This window comes from Gymnoscopelus microlampas (genome assembly GCF_963454915.1).
Source record: "Gymnoscopelus microlampas genome assembly, chromosome: 19".
Lineage (NCBI taxonomy): Eukaryota > Metazoa > Chordata > Actinopteri > Myctophiformes > Myctophidae > Gymnoscopelus > Gymnoscopelus microlampas.
Window position 1 is genome coordinate 8607026 of NC_139956.1, and position 19520 is coordinate 8626545.

Genomic DNA, 19520 nt, shown 5'->3' on the forward strand with positions numbered 1-19520 from the left:
TATACTGTTCAAAGTTTTCTTTTTTTCTTCTTTGTATCGTTGTTTTGATGTTCCTCAGGCAAGAATGAAAACTGTGGTGCACCATATGTTGAGGAATGGGTTTTTATTATGTATAAATCTTCTTAAGGTTTGTGCGTAATGACAAACATCGTCACCTTTTAACAGAGAGTACAAGGAGTGGAGTTGTAACAAACACCATCATACCGTTACTCAATGAATCCATTTGACCACAGTGAAATTCAGTTCCACCAGAGGAGGGCGGTGTTGTTCAGAAAACTTATTATTGAGAACATAGCATGAACTACAATATCTAGGGTACATTCTTCTGAACTTCATCAAATAAAATACATGTAAAATAACTCCTGTTACAAAAGCATGAGAAAATATTAACATACACCTCTTTACTGTACCTTACACCTGTAAGATAAAACATAATCATGTATATAATTAACTTGGTTTCTTGTAAAGATTATGATTATTAAAGTATGCTTATTTGTCTAATTGTCTGTTTTCTAATTTTCTTCAGTAAAATCCTGCCAACTACATCACATGGCCTGTTCCTTGGAGGAGTTGATGCGAAAAGTAATTTTCATCTTATTTTAGTTCAGTTCCTACATTAACATAGTAGTTAAAGTCAAACCATATCATGTCAGGAAAAATTAAGTCATACAATACTGTAGTAAAAAAAGAAATGTCATAGTATTGCTGTTAATAAAGAGTCATACATTATGTCATAGGCTTATACTTTGTTCCCGTTAGCCTAAATTGTGATCTGTTTTTGTAATTAATTAATTGATCTTCATTGCTACATAAAATGGAAGTGGTTGGGTTCAGTTTACTTAATTTGTTATCAGAGTCACTAGAATATTACAAAACAAATCTATGCAATTTACAAGTATGAGGCTCTGTCTGTTATAAATCACTGATTAGATTACTTTGTGGTATTTTCTCAAACTTAAATTGCTGATAAAAAGCTATCAAAGAGGAACTGTGGTCATAATACAACACCGTTTGAGAAACAAGTTGGAAACTTTATAGCCACCAATTTTAATCTATCGATCCAAAGTGACAATAACAGCCAGGGTACTTGATTACACAAAACACTTCTATAGTTCTGGTTGATTAAACTTAGTTTTGGTCATGTAAAAAATAACTATTAAAAGAAATTGGAAATATTAATGGCAATTGGCAACGATTCAATCAGGAAGAAGATGACACACAGTTTTCATTTTGTAACCAAAGTTAGTAATACAAGTGGTTTAATTACCCATTGTGAACTTAAAAACATATTTTTGCATAAAAACAGCAAAATGGACGTCATATTCACACACACACAAAAAAAACAGTGATATTGCATTTCAAAGTGCATCAACGTTAAGGCGTTCAAGGTCTACATTGTGTTTTTCAAAGAGGCATATACAGTACACTGTATCTATACAGTATGAACGTAAAGACTAGCCTCCCACTTCAGCATAACACATATCTTTCTACTGTTTTTGTAACTATTTTAGACATATTACAGTCTAGGAGGTATGGTTAGGTAGGGCTATAGAAGGTAAACTAACAGTCTAGGACAGTGGTTCCCAACCCTTTTCTGAATCAGGGTCCACTTCAAAGCGTCTGCGGCCCACCTCTCTCAGATCATGTTTAAATTAACATTCAATCAAATCAAATCAGATTTTGACACATAGTGCAGTACACCAACATATTATACATGACACTGTAAGTTCCTATTTATCGGTATCATAGTGATGACACATTTAATGCTATATTATAATAACTCATAGTGTCTTGAAAATTATTTGAGAGACCATTTGCGATACCCTCGCAGCCCCATAGGTAGGTTAGGAATCGCTGGTCTATTGGAGGTAATGTCCGGTAGGACTATAGGAGGTAAACTACAGTCTGGTACAGCAAACAAATAGCATACCCATGGCAATTAAAGATACAGTGTTTAATGGTACCCATTCATTAAGCGTAACAGCACTACAGTGTTAGATCTCGCTCCTGTTTGTATGTTTGTCCGTCTGTCTGTCTGTGATCTGAACGGCTTAGGTTTACGCCAGAGCTGCAAAGACAAAACTGGTCTATCTTTGTATGTTAATGCTCACATCTCTACTTTACGTTTAGAGCAGGGGTCTTCAACAGGGGGTCCGGGACCCCTAGGGGGTCCTCAGAGCTACTATAGGGGGTCCGCCAAATCTTTGTGATAGGATTTTTTTTTTTTTACATTAACCACTTGAACCCTAGAATTAGCCGAAAATAGCCGATCTACAAGCTCTCAACGCCTCGCAGCGTGAGGCGTTGAGAGCTTGTAGATCGGCAATTTTTTTAAAACACCATTTTATACAATATAGGGTCCCTGCTTCATCTCCCTCTCAGCTAGGGGGTCCTTGGACTGAAAACGTTGAAGACCCCTGTTTTAGAGTGAGACTACAGTAAGACTGCTGTTTAAGGAGGAAACTGCGTTCAGTTCATAACCAAACCTTTTTTAAACATAAAATATGTGTTGCAGTTAGACCAGAAAGTAATTAAACAAACAAACAAATAGTATACAGGAAGACACGGGCAGCCTTATGCCCGATTCATAATATAGCCGAAAATAGCCGACCTAAAAGGTCGGCTATTTTTGAAGCGAAACGGAGCATAAATGAGACTTTTGTGTGCGCACATGCATGTTTTTGTCTCCTTCTCTGTGTGTGTGTGTGTGTGTGTGTGTGTGTGTGTGTGTGTGTACCCATGTGTATGAATTTGCTTCCCTTTGTGGTTGTGCATTTGTGCTAGCATGTCCCCATTTCTGTGTTTTGTGTCCGTCTTCGTGTGCGTGTGTATTTATTTTTGTGCGTGTTTCTGTCCCTCTCTGTGCATGTGTCTTCTCACTGCATTACACATGCACCGCTAGGCAGGAAGTCCTGAACGTAAACGGCTACAGCCTTGGTGAGGTAGGTCATGCTGCCAAAGCGCCCACTGGGGGCGCTGTCATACAACAGCCTACACACTCCTGTGGAAGGGTCCCTCTCCAGAATGTGCTCTTCTGCACCCAAGTCCATCTGCGGATGGAGGGATGGAGAGGGAGAGAGAGAGAGGGAGGGAGATGAAGAGACATAGTAAGAGACATGGGAGAGAGCGAGAGAGAGAGAGAAGTATTTTAAACTCCATGTACTGTACACACTTCTTCAAATTGAAAATGACAATGATATCTGACTCTGAACAAATGATCCATCTTTTTTGTGCTTGCTTAGAGTATAATACCCTGATTGTGTTGTCCTATGTGTTGTTTCTTGTCCGGTTGATGTTTTGTTTTCAGTTTTTTGTTATTCGTTTTTTTTTTGATGTTACTGTATACTGTACTGCTGTCTCTAGGACCCCCTCGAAAACGAGATCCTGAATCTCAAGGGGTTACTCCTAATAAAGAATTTCAATATATATATATATATATATATAAATTCTTCATATCCCGCATACGGTAGGATGCAGCATCTAGCATCAGCATCTAGCGCTGATAACTAATTATTTTCATTATCAATTAATCTATTTTTATTATTTAAGTAACCTATGCGAATAACCTATTTGTTTAATGTTTAATTAATTAAACATTTAACTGGTTCTGAAGAACTGCTCATCCGAATGGATGGCAATTTTTTTCACGTCGTGCCATTCGTGGGCCATGCCCACCATTCACATCATTTTGCGCCATTTGTGGGCTACGCCCGTCATTTTCACATCTTTGCATTGACTTTGTATGTAACCAACGCTGTTGGGAAGGACTTCAAAATCTACACCGCACTCCCATGGGGTGTCAGCAATTATACACGCCAAAAGTGAAGAACCGATCTCAAGATATGTGACGGATACACACATACACAAAAAGAGGTTTGTGTAATTCATAGATCGATGTTGATCGATCATTGATTCATTGCAATCGTTAGAACCCCAGTTCGGACCTGGTCTTTGTAGAACATGTCGTTGGCGATGTGCACGATCTTCTCCACGTGGATGATGCTGCCGATGCTCTGGATGTCCACGTCTGCCAGCATGGTCAGCACCAGGATGGCCTCCACCAGCAGCTGTCTGTACTCGGGCTGGGGCACGCGGTTCAACACCGTCTCCACGTGGACCGAGAACTTGATCTCCTCTGGGGTCATCTGGTGGACGGGAGGAGATGAAGAGAGGACAAAGATAAGTCACAAACGGAGAGAAAAAGAAGAAAAGGAGACAGAGAGAGTCAATCTTTCATCAAAAGACCAGATAGACACATACTGTAAATGGTAAGTTAACAAGTCAGGATATGATAATAGATTGTACAGTGCTTTTGTGTGTGTTTGTATAGAAGTACATGGTAGGACTAGGATGGGATTCATTAAGAACCATGTGTTTCACAGGAATGGCTGTGCTTTAGCAGGACGTAGCAGTTCATTCTTCCGTACAACAAGGCAGATGTGCCGACACAGAGAGGCCTTGAGGCTCGTGAGGCGCGCCTGAACACTTAAGTGGTTAAGATGTCATAATAGTGTAAGTGTTCCTTGTGTGTGTGTCTGTTTGTGTTCAAATTCAAGAGAGATAAATCAAGAAACGGATATAAGATGGAGAGGTTCAAAGCACATGTCGGGTGTGGAAAAGATGACGAGGAAGAGAAGCACAGTGATGCCTCATGGTACATAATAAATAATACTTATTTATGTCCCTGGGAAGAGCCCATCATGCACATGATTCAGTACTTTATGACCTCCTTACCTCTCTAGTGGTCGAAGAAGGAAGAACAAATCCCTCTATGGAAAGTCCATGACACTAGGAAAAAAATATATGAATATAATCAATGTACTTAAAATGTTTTACATCTGAATGTATGCATTATATTAACTTTCACATAGATTGAGGAGTTCAACTTGTGACTGAAAACAAAGGTGTGACAAATAAACAATAAGAAACTTGCCGACCAGTATTTAGCATCAAACTATTCATACAGGTTGATGTCATAGCTTAGTGGGTAGAGAGGCCGCCTGGTGATCAGAAGGTCACCGGTTCGCCTCCAGGCCCACCCACTACGTGTCCCTGAGCTAGACACACGTAACTGCCCCCCCCCCACCCTCGAGTGCTCTTCATGCCCATCTGAGCAGCCATCAGCTGCGTGAAATAGAACAAAAAAAATCGGCCTCGCTCCAAATAAAAATGTAGTTGCTTTATTGCCTCATAATATTAGAATTCTGTGTCTATGTACTCAGTAACAACATTTCAAAAAATATAAAATATATTTATTTATTTATATATATATATACAGGAGAATTAATTGCACTGAAAGAAAACTTCAACCCAACCCTGGTGTGTAAGCACCTTTAGTGTGAAAATTGTAGTGTGTGGTATGGGTGTGCATCTGGGTGTGGTGCGTGTGATTTCACCTTCTGTAAGATCTTCCAGACTTTCTTGTAGAAGCCTACAGGGACTCGGTTCAGCGCTCCGTCCAGACGCCTCCTGCGCAGCCACTGGCCATGCCTGATGTCCCTGGCAACGGGCCCGCTCATCGGGATGTCCAGAGACTCTATGGACGGTAGCCTGTACCTCTGGATGGGTGGAAGCATGTCGTTATTATAGGCAAAGCTATTTTAGCTATTCGTCGAAAGTTTGTACTGAGAATTACATCATTTTCCATTCCAGAACACAACATCTTTGCCTCATATTTAACCCGTTAAGACCCGAGTCCGATTCTACAAAATGTCTTCTAAATCCTTACAGTTTTTTGAAAAAAAAATATGTTGCTACATCGGTGGTTCTCAAACTTTTTCATGTTAAGGACATCCAAAATGATATGTATATGGGTCCCCCATCTCAACATATTTTTGTTCAAGGGTCAAGACCCCCCAGAAGCAAGATTTGAGTTACAAATGTTTTCAAAAAATAGCAGATCTACAAGCTTGTATGGAGTAGTAGTTCTTCTGTACGTATATCTGCTATTTTTGAATAGCCAAAGACATCTAAAATGACACAGATACGTTTCAGGTCTTAAAGGGTTAAACATGCCTCAAAGAAACGCTACAACATGTGTTGGTGAAAGGTTTCTTACCCCAGATTCAATGTTATCTATGTCCAGCATGTGAGGGGTTAAGCTCTGAGAAGAGAGGAGGGAGGGAGGGAGATGGAGAGAGAGAGATGGAGAGAGAGAAAGGACAAATACAAAGTAATTAATCAGAGTGAAAAAAAGGTAGATTGAATCTTGAAGCTGCAATTTATAACTTTAATGGCCTACCCGGGATTCAAACCCGGGTTCCCTGCTGCAGCGCCAATAGTTCTACTGCTGAGTTCATACAGAAAGTCAGTTTAGGCAGAGGATAATATTGAGCTTCATGCAGTAACACTTGCCAACCAGTAGGTGTCCTACCTGACCACAGTATATGCGTTTCTCAATACATCCACTACATTCCACCACAGTCGTAAATTATATTGTATTAACATGCTCTATCATACAGATGATTGGTTAAAGTTGTAGATTGCAGCATTAAGGGGAATCAAGAAATAATCACTTAATATACCAACCCAACACCCAGTGGAATTAACATAATCGTGACTTTCCACATGCGTCAAGTTGGTGAAACAACATTAGGAGAGGAACGTGAGACATTTCAGATCCAAGTGTGTAATTAAAACACATAAAAAAGAAAAGAAAAAAAAACACTTGTGATTGAGTCATTGACATCTTTCCATTCAAATACGTAGAGTAATTGTGCACCGACACCAATAACAACCATGTGGTAAACACAGTTGTGTTGTGATAATTAGCCATGTTTTGGTGAATTAACACCCAGGGAGAGACAAGTGTTAACAAAAATGTCATTGTCTTCACCTTACGATGGACTGTTGTGGGACAGTCGAGCTGAAACACAATGCAAACAACATTCATTCACCCTTCACAAAACTATTCACACACTATACTTATAGATCAGAGAACCAAATCATGTTTACATGAACCAAGCTAGAGAGTTTCTTCTGAAGTCACAAATTCCCAGTGGTGGAAAAAGTACAATTTTCTTTTACTTAAGTAAAAATATAAATACTGCAAGACTAGAAAGACTCTGTTACAAGTAAATGTCCGGAATTAAAAATGTACTAGTAAAAGTACAAAAGTGTTGGTATCAAAATGTAAAAAAAATAAAATAGCAGATCTACAAGCTCACAATGCGTCGCATCGCGACGCATTGTGAGCTTGTAGATCGGCTATTTTCAAATGGCTGAAATGTATATAGGGCTGAAGTGGTTACTGTATGTGTTGTAATAATAATCAAAATCTACAAAGTAACTAGTAATAAAAGTTTTCAAATAATTGTAGTGGAGTAGACGTACAATATCTGCCTCTGAGATGTAGTGGAGAAGTAAAAGTACTGAAAACTGGAGACACTCCAGTCAAGTAAAAATACCTCAAAATTGTACTGAAGTACAGTACTTGAGTAAATGTACTTAGTTACTTTACACCACTGCAAATTCCAATAAATTAAGACATAAATGATAATTATCAGTAATCTATTTTAATTTTAATTTATTGTGAACCTTATCTCCATCAATATAATCATCATCACCTTTAAGGGCTCCGCCAAAGACAACCTGTGTTCCATCTGCAATAAAAAGACCACACTCCATAAGATCATGTTTACCTGCTCCGTTTCTACTGCCATTTATTTACAATATATTGTTTTTTCATTCTCTTGTTCTAGGTATCCAATTACATTTGATTCCAACCACAATCAGCCTCCTTTCTGTTCCTTCCGATTGCTCACCATTCATCTTTTTCCCCCCACACGGTCAAGGAGAAGTATTTATCAAAATTAATGTTTACCACCACCTGTAAGATGATCAACATCACCTTATATGCATCTGTTAAAGACAGCCTCTGCTCCATCTTGGGCAGAAAAAACAGTTTAAAACCAGTTTAATCCTGTTACTACCAGTCTTTTTTTCCCCTCTTTTTCTTTTGTGTGTGTGCTTTTAACCCCCTTTTTCTCCCCAATTTAGTCGTTATGCCAATTAATTTCTCCCCATACACATTTTGTGTGTTGTCACTGCTGTTGTATCGAACTGACGCACCTACCAGAGAGGAGCCCCCAACGGGAGGACGTAGAGCCTTCATCCTACTCCTCCCGCCCAACACTCCCTGCTGACAGGTGCTGCCCCCCCAGCCCGTAGGAAATAAGTACAGTGACAATTATTACCCTCCCTGAACACGGGCCAATTGTGTTCGTATAGACACTTGACACAGCCGGATGCACCACGGTGGATTTGAACCCACAACTTCGGCGGTGGTGGGCAGGCATCCGAGTGCTTCATCACTACCAGTCTGACCATTCACTATACTGACAAGTAGAATGAATAATCATCTCATAACCTCACTGTGACTGAAGACCTCTAATAGGTCCAAATTCATTTTCAATACAAAACATATGATTGCAGAGTTGTTTTATGAATGAAGCAAATCAACAACTAACAACATCGTCATCACCTTAACAGTGTCTGTCAAAGACAGCCTGTGTTCCATCTGCAACAGAGAGACACATCCAGTTACAGACTGTATCTATTGTAGGCTCCTCCATTAATGCCTCATAATCTGCCTCTAATAATCTCTAGTTCTTTTCCCTTCAATATTCTTGTTTCAGAGCCTCATTATCACCTTAAAGAGATCCGTCAAAGACAACCTATGTTCCATCTGCAATGGAAAAGCACATTCATTTACAACTTCACATAACTATCCTCTTAGAATCATAGTAATGTGTTGGCACAGTACTGTATATTACACACTGTATAACTCAGCAAGCCATCACCCATGTAGATCATTTTATCAGAACTAGAACAAGGTTTACATCCAGGGTGAATTAACACCCAGACAAGTCCCAACTACGTGCAGATTTCCGGGGACTTTCCAAAAATGCTAATCAACAGCTTAACCCATTAAAACCAGGAAAGCATCTGTGTAAGCACTTTAACCATATTTTATACTGTACGTTGGCTATTAAAAAATAGCAGAGATACAAGCTCATAGCGCATCACTTTGTGTCGCGCTATGAGCTTGTAGATCAGCATTTTTTTTAAATCTTGAACATTTGTATTATATACACATTAGGATATCACCACCAACAGCATAGTCTGCGGGGTTCACCGATTACTCTCATCAATCGACCGATTAATTTCCTTAATTTCAAATGATCTGTAATAGCGTTGATAAATGCATGCACTATCTAATACTCTAGTAGTTGTTCCTCCTCATTGCATCACCTTACTGATATCCGGCAGAGACAATCTTTGTTCCAGCTGCAAAGAGAGGTCCGTTTGACAGTAAGGGTGAGTGAGGGTACAGTCTCTGTGTGTCACAGTGGCAATAGAAAAGCATTCAGTAGCTCTAGTAAGGGCTGGGCAATATCGCATTCAAATCAATATCACGATTATTTCAAACTTTTGCCAACATCTTTTTTTTGATAGCGAAAATACAAGCTCACAAACGTGTTGCATCGTGATGATTTGTGAGCTTGTAATTATATTCACAATTTTTGCAAGTCATCTTTGGACAACAAAGTATGATATAGGGCTTAAGGGGTTAATCAGATTAATCAATTTAATCAATTACAAAAATCTATTGAAATGTTTTCATGTTGATTAATTGATATATAAGAATAAAAAACATTACTAAAAATAAAGCCTTGTTTCTCGAGATTCAATATATCTTTGATGAATTGCCCAGCCATAGCTCTAGTGTCGTGACAACTGGTGTGTGTACACCCACTCACCAGGCCACACACGCACACGCACACGCACACACACACACACACACACACACACACACACACGCGTGTGAAAAAGAGAAGAGAGAAAGAAAAGAGAGGAAGACAGAGTGGTTAAAAGACAAAGAAAAAAGAGGTAAAGAATGAGCGTGAAACATCAACAGGAAACAAAACATCACCACCCAACATACGCACACACACGCACACACGGCACGCATGCATGAACCAGTTCTTACCAGTTTCATGTCACTTTTCAGTTTGCTGAGGCCAGCTCTCTCACTCTTGGTGGCTCCAGCGTGGCCTATTTGATGGATGGAGAGGGAAGAACTGACGCCAGTATCAATCTCTCGAACTGCAAGAGGAAAAAAAACACAAACACATTTAAACACATCTGGTTCAGGAATAATACAGTAGATAATAAAGAACTCATACAATTTGGTTTAATAAGTAAACAACAAGAAACACAGCCAAAAGTACAGTTGGCTGTGATGTTCACAGGGCTCCAGATTAACATTTTCACCACCGTCCCAGAACTACAAAAATACAAATGTAAATGTCCAAAAGTGAATGTAAACTGTACCAAAAATCTAAATGTCAGGTTTCTTCACTTTGTCGTTGTCATCTGCTTTGTCTGCTATTGGCATAAAAAAACATTCAAATGCTTAGGAAATTAATGTACAAATCTATGGTCACATTCTCTTTTTTTGTTTGTTTAAAGGCTATGTTTATACCTTGAAATACGTAGTGAAACATTTTACACTTTCTTTTTACACCAGAAGAAGTATGTTCCAGCTTTCACCACAAGATGGAGATTCCTCTTAGTGAGACAGGGTGTGGTACACTTTGAAAGTGAGTGAGCTGTTGTCTTTAGTATGAATGCAGAAACAATGCGAGGACAGCTCAGTGCCAGTGATCCACTGTTTACTGGGTGCACGGCTCAAAAGAGTTCAAAATCAGCTAAAGAACTGCCACTACAGCACTCACAGAAATGTCGTTCGGGCACTTTTATTCAGAGTTGGGCACGGGCAAACCTCAGCTACTCGCCTTCAAAAAGGATTTACCAGAAGGGCAAAAGTACCTGAAGGACATTTCTGAGTGCTGGCAGTTCTCTCACATGTAATGAAAAGCACAGAATTAATCTGACACAAAGTATCACATTTCATTGGATGATGTCAGACTTTTTCCATTGGATCTGTGAGGGTTGATTACATAGCATGTTTTACATGTGACTGGTTATTTTGTATGAGACTGGAATGTTATTGGTTATATTGTACGAGACTAGAATGCAGTGGTGTAAAGTAACTAAAAACATTTACTCAAGTACTGTGCTTTTCACTTACAATTTTGAGGTATTTTTACTTTACTGGAGTATTTCCAATTTTCAATACTTTTACTTCTACTCCACTACATCTCAAAGGCAAATATTGTACTTTTACTCCTTACTAAAACATATATTAACCATTTCAGACCTATATACATTTCGGCCATTTGAAAAAAGCCGATCTACAAGCACACAATGCGTTGCGATGCGACGCATTGTGAGCTTGTAGATTTTTTTCAAAATATTTTTTATACATTTGTGAAACGGGATATTCTGCATAATGAATACTTTCTACTTTTGGTACTTTAAGTACATTTTGGTCAATGCTAGAATGTGATTGGCTGTATTGTGACTGGATGACTGACCACTCTTCTGCACGCCAAACTCTTTCCCGCTGAGGATGTGATGAAGAAGATTCTTCAACTCTGACGGACTGAGACTCATCAGACTCTCTGTCGCCTCCTCTCCTGTCACACACACCCACACACACACACACACACACACACACACACACACACACACACACACACACACACACACACACACACACACACACACACACACACACACAGTGAAAAAGAGAGGAGGACAGCGTGAGAAAATGAGAAAGATGGAGAGAATGTGTGAAAAAGAGAGCAAGACAGTGGTTATAAGACCCACGCACACGTTCAACGTGTTACCATCAATTCTCACGCTCTGTTCAGACTGCAGGGCAATGCATGTTTCTCATATCTGCTCTTCATGCCCACACTGCTATTTGCAAGGGATCAGATCGGATTTGTCTGCACTGGTTGCTGTATAATGCTTCATGTACACCATACATGGACAACTGGCGGCCCGGGGGCCACATGCCCCCAACTTCACTTAGTGCGGCCCGCAGGTTAATATCGGAACACTGAAACATTTTATTGATTTCAGATGTTACAATCCCAAACATGCAAACATGACCCGCTTTAATTACATTACTTCAGTCTACATTAGTAGGTTAATGACTAGTATTACAATTCTATTATCTTTTTATGTCCAATGTATTTGTATTTAAGTTCATAACATAAGTATAACTAAATGCATTTGAAATTAAATAAAAACGTTACTTTTCAGGATTCCAATTAAAAAATAGCAAAAAAAAAAATCTGGCTTCCAATTACAAAATAGGCGATCTACAAGCTCAAAACGCGTCGCACTGTGACGTGTTTTGAGCTGTTAGATCGGCTATTTTTGCTACTTTTGTGTGACATAGAATGGCAAAAAAGGTTAAAATACGGAGAGACAGTATATGCCATGTGGCCCTCTGGAGTGAGTGTGGATCATCTCACTCATCATCAAAGTTGGCCACCGCTGATGTACACTGTAGTACGACAATGTCACTCGCGTGGTGAACTTGTGGATCCGCTATTTTTGGCAAGCGACGCCGTTGTACGGCTAACTATAAACCTGGCCTCAGTGTCCGAGTGTCCAGACGGACACACATCTTTAGAGATCAGACTTAAATTGCATTTCAAACCACTTAGGAATGTGGTTTGAATCTGATTCACAAAAAACTGTTTCCATGATTGTGTTTAGTTTGTTGTCCAGACTTGAAAAAATATCTGATTCCAATCTGGAAAGGGCAAAAATCTGATTTGTGATGCCAGTCTGAAAACAGCCCAGAGTGACTCTCTGCTGTGTCATCTTCATCGCCAGTCCATGTGTCTTACCAGAGCAGTTGAGTGACTGGGCCAGCTCGGTGGTCATGACCTGGATGATGAGTCCAATCCTCAGTCTCATCATCTCACCGAACAGGCTGGGCTGAGTCCGGATGTTCATGGCCAGGAACACCATGATCTCCTAACAGACGGACAGACAGACAGACAGACAGACAGACAGACAGACAGACAGACAGACAGACAGACAGACAGACAGACAGAGGGAGGGATGGAAGAGAGAAAAGACAGTATAAGAACTAGAAGATGTGCTCCTCGGAGCACAGGTCTCCGCCAGTACTGTTCCTGATTGATCCTGTCTTAAGTGTTACTTGATTAATCCTGTCTTAAGTGTTACTCCGCCATTTCTCAGCCATTTCGTGATTACTCCTGTCTTACCTCACTTTGAAAGAGGCTAAGACTCTTTCAAAGTGACACATCTATTTATAGGCCGCTGATAAGTCATGCGTCTCACTAGCCAATCAGAGCACACTCTTTCAACGTATTGTCACGTGTCAGGTGAGGCTTGACCGATGTTAGCTTGGCCGAGGGGGGGGGGGCGGAAAGTGAAAACATAGTCTCCTGGCGGAGACAATGACAGGTGTGTGGATGTGAGAAAGTAGGTTGATGATTAATTTAATTTAGTTTATTTCTTTTTGCTATTAAAGTACCTAAAGGTAACTTTCACATTTAAACCCAAGTACCCCCCTCCCCCCGAGAGTCCTGAAGTTTTTACTGTTGAGCAATAAAAGTTTGAGCTCTCAACACTTTTGTTATGCAATACCTCTTGTCAACCAGTAGGTGTCCCAGAGGAAGAGTTGGGAGACCACCTCCAGTTATATTGTATTAACATACTCCATACAGATTTGCTTTATTCTTACCAAAAAAATTACAGATTGCAGTTTTAATTATACTGTCCTACAACCTGTAAGACGTGAATATAAAATGAGGATTGTGTGTGTATGTGAATGCGTTTTGTACAACAAAAGGTGCTTGAAAATGTGTACAAGCTGCAGGAGTATATGAACAACAAAGGATGTGTTTTGAGAACTCTTTGAGAGTGCATAGGCAATCACATGCATCCTTCGATATACATGTAGTCACTAGCCATGTATTTTCACCTGACGGTGAAAGGAAGTTTATAACATGTCGACGAACACGCTATCCCTCCAAGTTCTGCTCCCTGCTGAACAGTTGCCCCTACCAACCTATTCTATTTTATTTCAAAATATATTTTTGTGAACGGAAATGACAAACAGATGCCAGTTTCCATGTTCGGATATCGGGAGGTGTAGTTCCAGACTCTATATAGCATTCAGAGATTGTGGAATAGTTGTCTGGCTACGAGAGACTACTAGTGCAGTAAGAAAAACACAATCGCCTGCCAGTTTCCCACCCACAAACATGACCAACTGAGTTGGATGCACCGTGGAGGAATGAAAACCCCAGTCTCCACAGTAGGGGGGCAAGTACTTTACGCCTGCACATCCCTGGAAGCCAGTGCATTTGTTTTTTATAGCCTGAAACGGTCCCTTTGTATCAGTGAGTGACCCACCTGTGTGAGTATAGCTATAGTGATGTTGTTCTCGCTGGCTTCGTCTATGAGTTTGACCAGTTGGTCAGGAGGGATGGGGGCGGTGATGGTCTTCTCTCTGGGCTCTGGAGGCAGACCCACCGTCAGGTGCTTCTGGTGGGCCAGGAGATCAGAACACGCCTAGGAAGAGACCACAGGTAATGACAAAGAGCTTTGGAAATATTATATGAATCATAATCTGCACGAGGATGGCAAATAGTAAATACCAATGAGATAAAGAGGCTTCATGTGAATTTAACCCATTAAAACCGGGAAAGAATCTGTGTCATTTTAGATTCTAGAGTTGGCAATTCGAAAATAGCAGATTTACAAGCTCACAGCGCGTACATCTGCTATTTAAAAAAAATAAAAATATATATTTTCTAAGTGTTTGAAAAATGTGTAATAATTTAGAATTGTCTTTACAAAAATCTTCTCTTCTGGAGGTCCCTGGCACAAAATATTTTCAGATGGGGGTCTGCGGCCAACTACATATCATTTTGGGGGTCCTTGGCACAAAAAAACTACTGATTTAGAAGGCATTCGTAGAATCGGCCTCAGGTCTTAATAGGTTAACTGAATTATGTGCCTGTGCCTGTGCCTGTGCGTGTGCGTGTGTGTGTGTGTGTGTGTGTGTGTGTGTGTGTGTGTGTTTTACGTACCCAGTCTAGCTCTTCCACCTTCTTCCTCAGCATGCCAGAGATCATTCTGATGAGACCCCACTGTTTGAGCTCTCCTGCCTTCTCATACAGGTCAGTCAGCAGAGAACGCACCGTAGAGCCATTACCATGCAGACACGTGTCCCAGTCCATTCCCCTGCACGCACACACACACACACACACACACACACACACACACACACACACACACACACACACACACACACACACACACACACACACACACACACACACACACACACACACACACACACACACACACACACACACACACACACACACACACACACACAGTGTCAAGTGAGCAATGAGCATACACACTGATCAACGATAACATACGGTCAACGTGTTGAACATAAGTGACGTGTTGACTGTGACACCCTGTACATACAGTAGGGAGTGATTCTGATTGTCTGTTTGTCTGTTTGTATTGTTCATCAAGTCACTCTGAAAGTGATCCTAAAACCTCCATTATAGTTGTGGTGTAGACTCCTTAGAATGCTTTAAATGCTATATTCATATTAGTTACTGTTATAGTTATCATTCTTGGTGAGGACAGCCCTTTAGTCTTGCCCTTTACGTCTTTTTGGCTTCAGAAAAATTTGCATTGTGTCAATAACAGTTAGTGGCATAATTATGGAAAAGCTGACTGACTTGTCCTTGAAGAGAATGTAAAGTATGTCAGCCTGGTCCTGCAGACTCTGTGTGTCCTTCAGCAGCTGAACCAGAGCCTTGTAGTCTATGGCTCCACTGGCATCTTTGGGTATGTCACTGTCTGTGGAGATCACTACTGGACAAGCCTGCAGGAGACACCAGAATGATATTATGACATTAACATAGATTCAATTTCACTTTAACCTCAAATGAGTACACATCACAGCACTGAGAATGACCACTTAAGCTATTTTATACTTTGTTGTTGTACAACAATACACCTACAGTATGAGCGAGTGCACACACACAAGCACACACACAATGATGACATTGCTCATCACCAAATTTGGGTACCACTTCACTCCGATCCCAGCCCAAACACACACACACACACACACACACACACACACACACACACATACACACACACGCACCTGGCTCTCTTGTGGTATAGTGGGATCCGCCAGATTGAGGCTGAGCGAAGAGTGGCGAGTACGGACAAACAACCTGTTTGGCAGGTACATGTTCACATCTGAGAGAGATGGAGAGAGAGAGAGAGAGAGAGAGATGGAGGGAGAGAAAGAATGACAAAAATAATGAGAGAAATCCATCCATCCACCCGTCTCTCAAGATAGTAGATAGGGGTCACAGATATGAAATACAACAAACAAAAAACGGATAAATGTGGCCTAATGTTGAATGTGTGTCAACTGTGAGTCATTGAAATTAAAACATTTGATAATCACTGAGTTCACTGAGAATACATAAACCAACCAACCTCGCACTGCGAGGCGTTGTGAGCTTGTAGATCGGCTATTTTCACAATGTTTTCCTCTTTCTTACGTAATATTTGACAATTTGGCCAATTTGGTAAGGTCTTAAAAGTCATTAAATTGTAACTTTAGAAATGTGCAGACACCCCGTATTGTATACACTTATACTGTATTGGTTTGTTTACTGTTGAGTGAGAAAACAATGTTGCACATTAAGCTAATCATCTGGGGACACTCCAAAACTATTTGGGGACCCTCCCGATCCCCAGTTTGGGAACCCTAGATGCCTTAGATGTAACCACAAACCAAATTGTGTCACCCAATCTCCTACAAGATAGTTTCTGAAGCTGAATTCACACCGGCAGCTGCAGCAGCTGTCTGTAGTGCGGACATTCATAAAATACAATAAGCTGGGCGTGTTGGAGGTTATGAGTGACACCCTCGTAAATAAGTGAGAAATGTGCTACAGTAAGAGCTTTGCTGGTACGAGCGGATCAAAGTGAACAGCTGTGCCAGCCTGGGGAGCTCACAGACAGGGAGGAGGAGAACAGACACTCAATCCTCACCTCTGACAGCTTGTTTGTACTAACTATTTATACGTTTTAGGTTAAGGTTTAAGGAATAGGCCATGTAGTTGCTCAATCTTTAATCTCTATTAATTTCACGCCTACAACTGCAAATTAAAAACTTTGTTCTCAATATTTGCTGGTACTTCCATACAGTAGTCTTTTTCTGAGGTGAGTATATATTGTACATTTATGCTTATTGTACACCTACTTCAGAGCACAAAGCGATACTGATTGGCTTGCCGCTCTGTCGTGAAGTGTCAAAGTTGGACTTTTCTCAACTTGATCATTTTTTGTATTACATTCTTTTATTTAGAGTAGCCAATTATTTTGTAACCCCTTTTTCTCCCCAATTTAGTCATTAAGCCAATGAATTCGTCCCCACACATATTTCTGCGTTGTCACCTGCCAGTGAGGAGCCCCCACCGGGAGACATAGACCTTCGTCCTACTCCTCCTGCCCAACACTCCCCGCTGACAGGTGCCGCCCCCCCCAGCCTGTAGGAATACATGCAGTGACAAATATGACCCTCCCCGCCCGACTTCCCTACTCCGAACGCGGGCCAACTGTGTTTGCATAGACGCCCGACAAAGCCTGATGGTGGTGGACAGGGACTTAACCACTGCGCCACCGGAGCGCCTGGACTTCTCTCAACTTTGACACTTTGCTTTTGTTTTGTTTTCATCTGTCACCCCTCTCTATAGCCAATGCATTGAACCTCGACACTTTCTTAGAACACGGGCAGCGAAAGTCCACTGTTCCTGTGAATACAGTCGTGGTGTAATAACGTGGCAGACTTATCCCTCACTGTGAACGTCGAGTTCGTGGGCCGTTTTCATCAGAGAAACCATCTCTCTGGTCTTGGTGGCAGCAGCCCTGAACCGGCCCAGTCCTGAAGCCACCTTGGGACTGTGTTTCCTGGGAGCAGCGTGCGCCATCAGCTGGTCCAAGTACTGGGCCAGGTCATCTGATTCTGGAGGGATGGAAGGATGGTGGGAGAGAGAAGAGAGAGAGAGGGAATATGAGAAACATACAGTAAGGCCACCTCACTACATCCCTCTCCTAGGCAGGGTTGGACCAGCTGAACGTAACTTCAGTCGTTAAGTTAGTAAATAAGTCCCTGCAGGCTTATTAGCTACTAGTTAGTTTGTAGCTTGTGAGTTGCTAAATGATGTTGCACCACGACTGTTTATGGGATAACTCAGCAATAGAAGACTGTTCGTAACGTAATGTGTAGTCACATAAAATTACGTTTGAGTCATCTAATACAATGAATACTGATTTCACCTGTAAACAGATGAGTAAACAGAGATACGGGCTACTAGAAACACTTCAATATGCCACTTCTTAATGACTGAACCCAAAGAAAAAAAAAGAAAAAAACAGTGATGACGAGGTAAACAAACTGATAACTTTTCTACACACACCTTAAGAAGAAGCTTTGAAGTCTAAACAATCCATGGTGTGCTCACACAGGGCTAGTGCAACCCAGTGCACTTGCAATACACACAGAGGATTTGTGGATGTGTCTTTCTTGGAAAACCATCATACATAATGGATGTAATATAACGTTACCTCTTTAAGAGTGTTGACAAGGATGGGGTTGTTTGTTAGATTCAATAATTCATGAATTCATTGATGCACTCAAAGCGGCCTACCAATACCATTACCAAGTAAGGATGCACAATTAATTGGTATCTAATCGTACCATATTGGTATCGAACCGATTTAAAAATAACCCTGATTATTTTCACCAATTTTGATGACCCAATAATAATGTGACCGTTGTACTCACAGAGCAGCCCAAGAGTGTATGCATGCAGGCTGGAATCCCTGACAGTGGAGGAATGACAGTGGAGGAATGAGACATGATATTCCAGCCTGCATCAATACCCGTCTCGAGCAGCCTGTCTGCCTGTCTCTGTCTCTTTAAGAGAGTCAGATGTAGCCCCTCCCTCCACCCTCCTTCACAAACACACTGCCTGAGTGGCAGGCTGCTACGTGTGTCGGTGAACAGAGAGAGAAGCGTAGTCAAACGGCAAACACACTCTTAACGTCCATAGTTCATACCCAGAACAGACAAAGAGGGTTTCTTGTACATCTTAAATTAGTTTAGATTAGTGATACTGCAGAGGATATATTTTCAACACGAATGTGTATATTGCCTCGTTGTTTAAGATCTAAGTAACAGAAACTAAACAATGATTGTATTTATGGTAAGCTTAGTTTGTATATCACACACAGTGGTGGCTTCAGGGAATTGTGATTGTGAGAGCTAAGGGAGGCTCCATTGTTTAGAGCAGAGGCTAATGAATTTAGGCAACAGACAATATGAATAACACTAATAACAAACGAGATTCAATTCTCTTTGTTTCATAAGCCACTTAACATATTTTGTGTTATATAACAATTCAAATAATTCTGTAATATGCAGATGGCTTACTATAGCATACAAAATGTATGTCCTAGTTTGTTACATAGAAGTCATATATATATATATATATATATATATATAT

The 19520-nt window shown here is 40.7% G+C and overlaps 1 protein-coding gene across 5 annotated transcripts in view; it reads right to left on the reverse strand.

Annotated features, from left to right (window-relative positions):
* Positions 1–2311: 2311 nt before the first annotated feature.
* Positions 2312–19520, reverse strand: part of phka1a (phosphorylase kinase, alpha 1a (muscle)) — a 42325-nt gene continuing 25116 nt past the window's right edge. For 2 of the 5 annotated variants that reach the window (XM_084043784.1, XM_084043781.1), the window contains 15 exons: positions 17813–17977; positions 16100–16197; positions 15666–15811; positions 14994–15147; positions 14314–14472; positions 12774–12903; positions 11442–11543; positions 9992–10107; positions 7566–7601; positions 6836–6865; positions 6059–6103; positions 5397–5558; positions 4735–4788; positions 3945–4145; positions 2312–3050 (listed from right to left, as the gene is read on the reverse strand). In XM_084043784.1, coding sequence (XP_083899910.1) covers positions 2877–3050; positions 3945–4145; positions 4735–4788; positions 5397–5558; positions 6059–6103; positions 6836–6865; positions 7566–7601; positions 9992–10107; positions 11442–11543; positions 12774–12903; positions 14314–14472; positions 14994–15147; positions 15666–15811; positions 16100–16197; positions 17813–17977 — 1772 coding nt within the window. In that variant the 3' untranslated portion in view covers positions 2312–2876. The remainder of the gene's footprint in view (positions 3051–3944; positions 4146–4734; positions 4789–5396; positions 5559–6058; positions 6104–6835; positions 6866–7565; positions 7602–9991; positions 10108–11441; positions 11544–12773; positions 12904–14313; positions 14473–14993; positions 15148–15665; positions 15812–16099; positions 16198–17812; positions 17978–19520) is intronic. The other 3 variants (XM_084043780.1, XM_084043782.1, XM_084043783.1) reach the window with 3 other exon arrangements.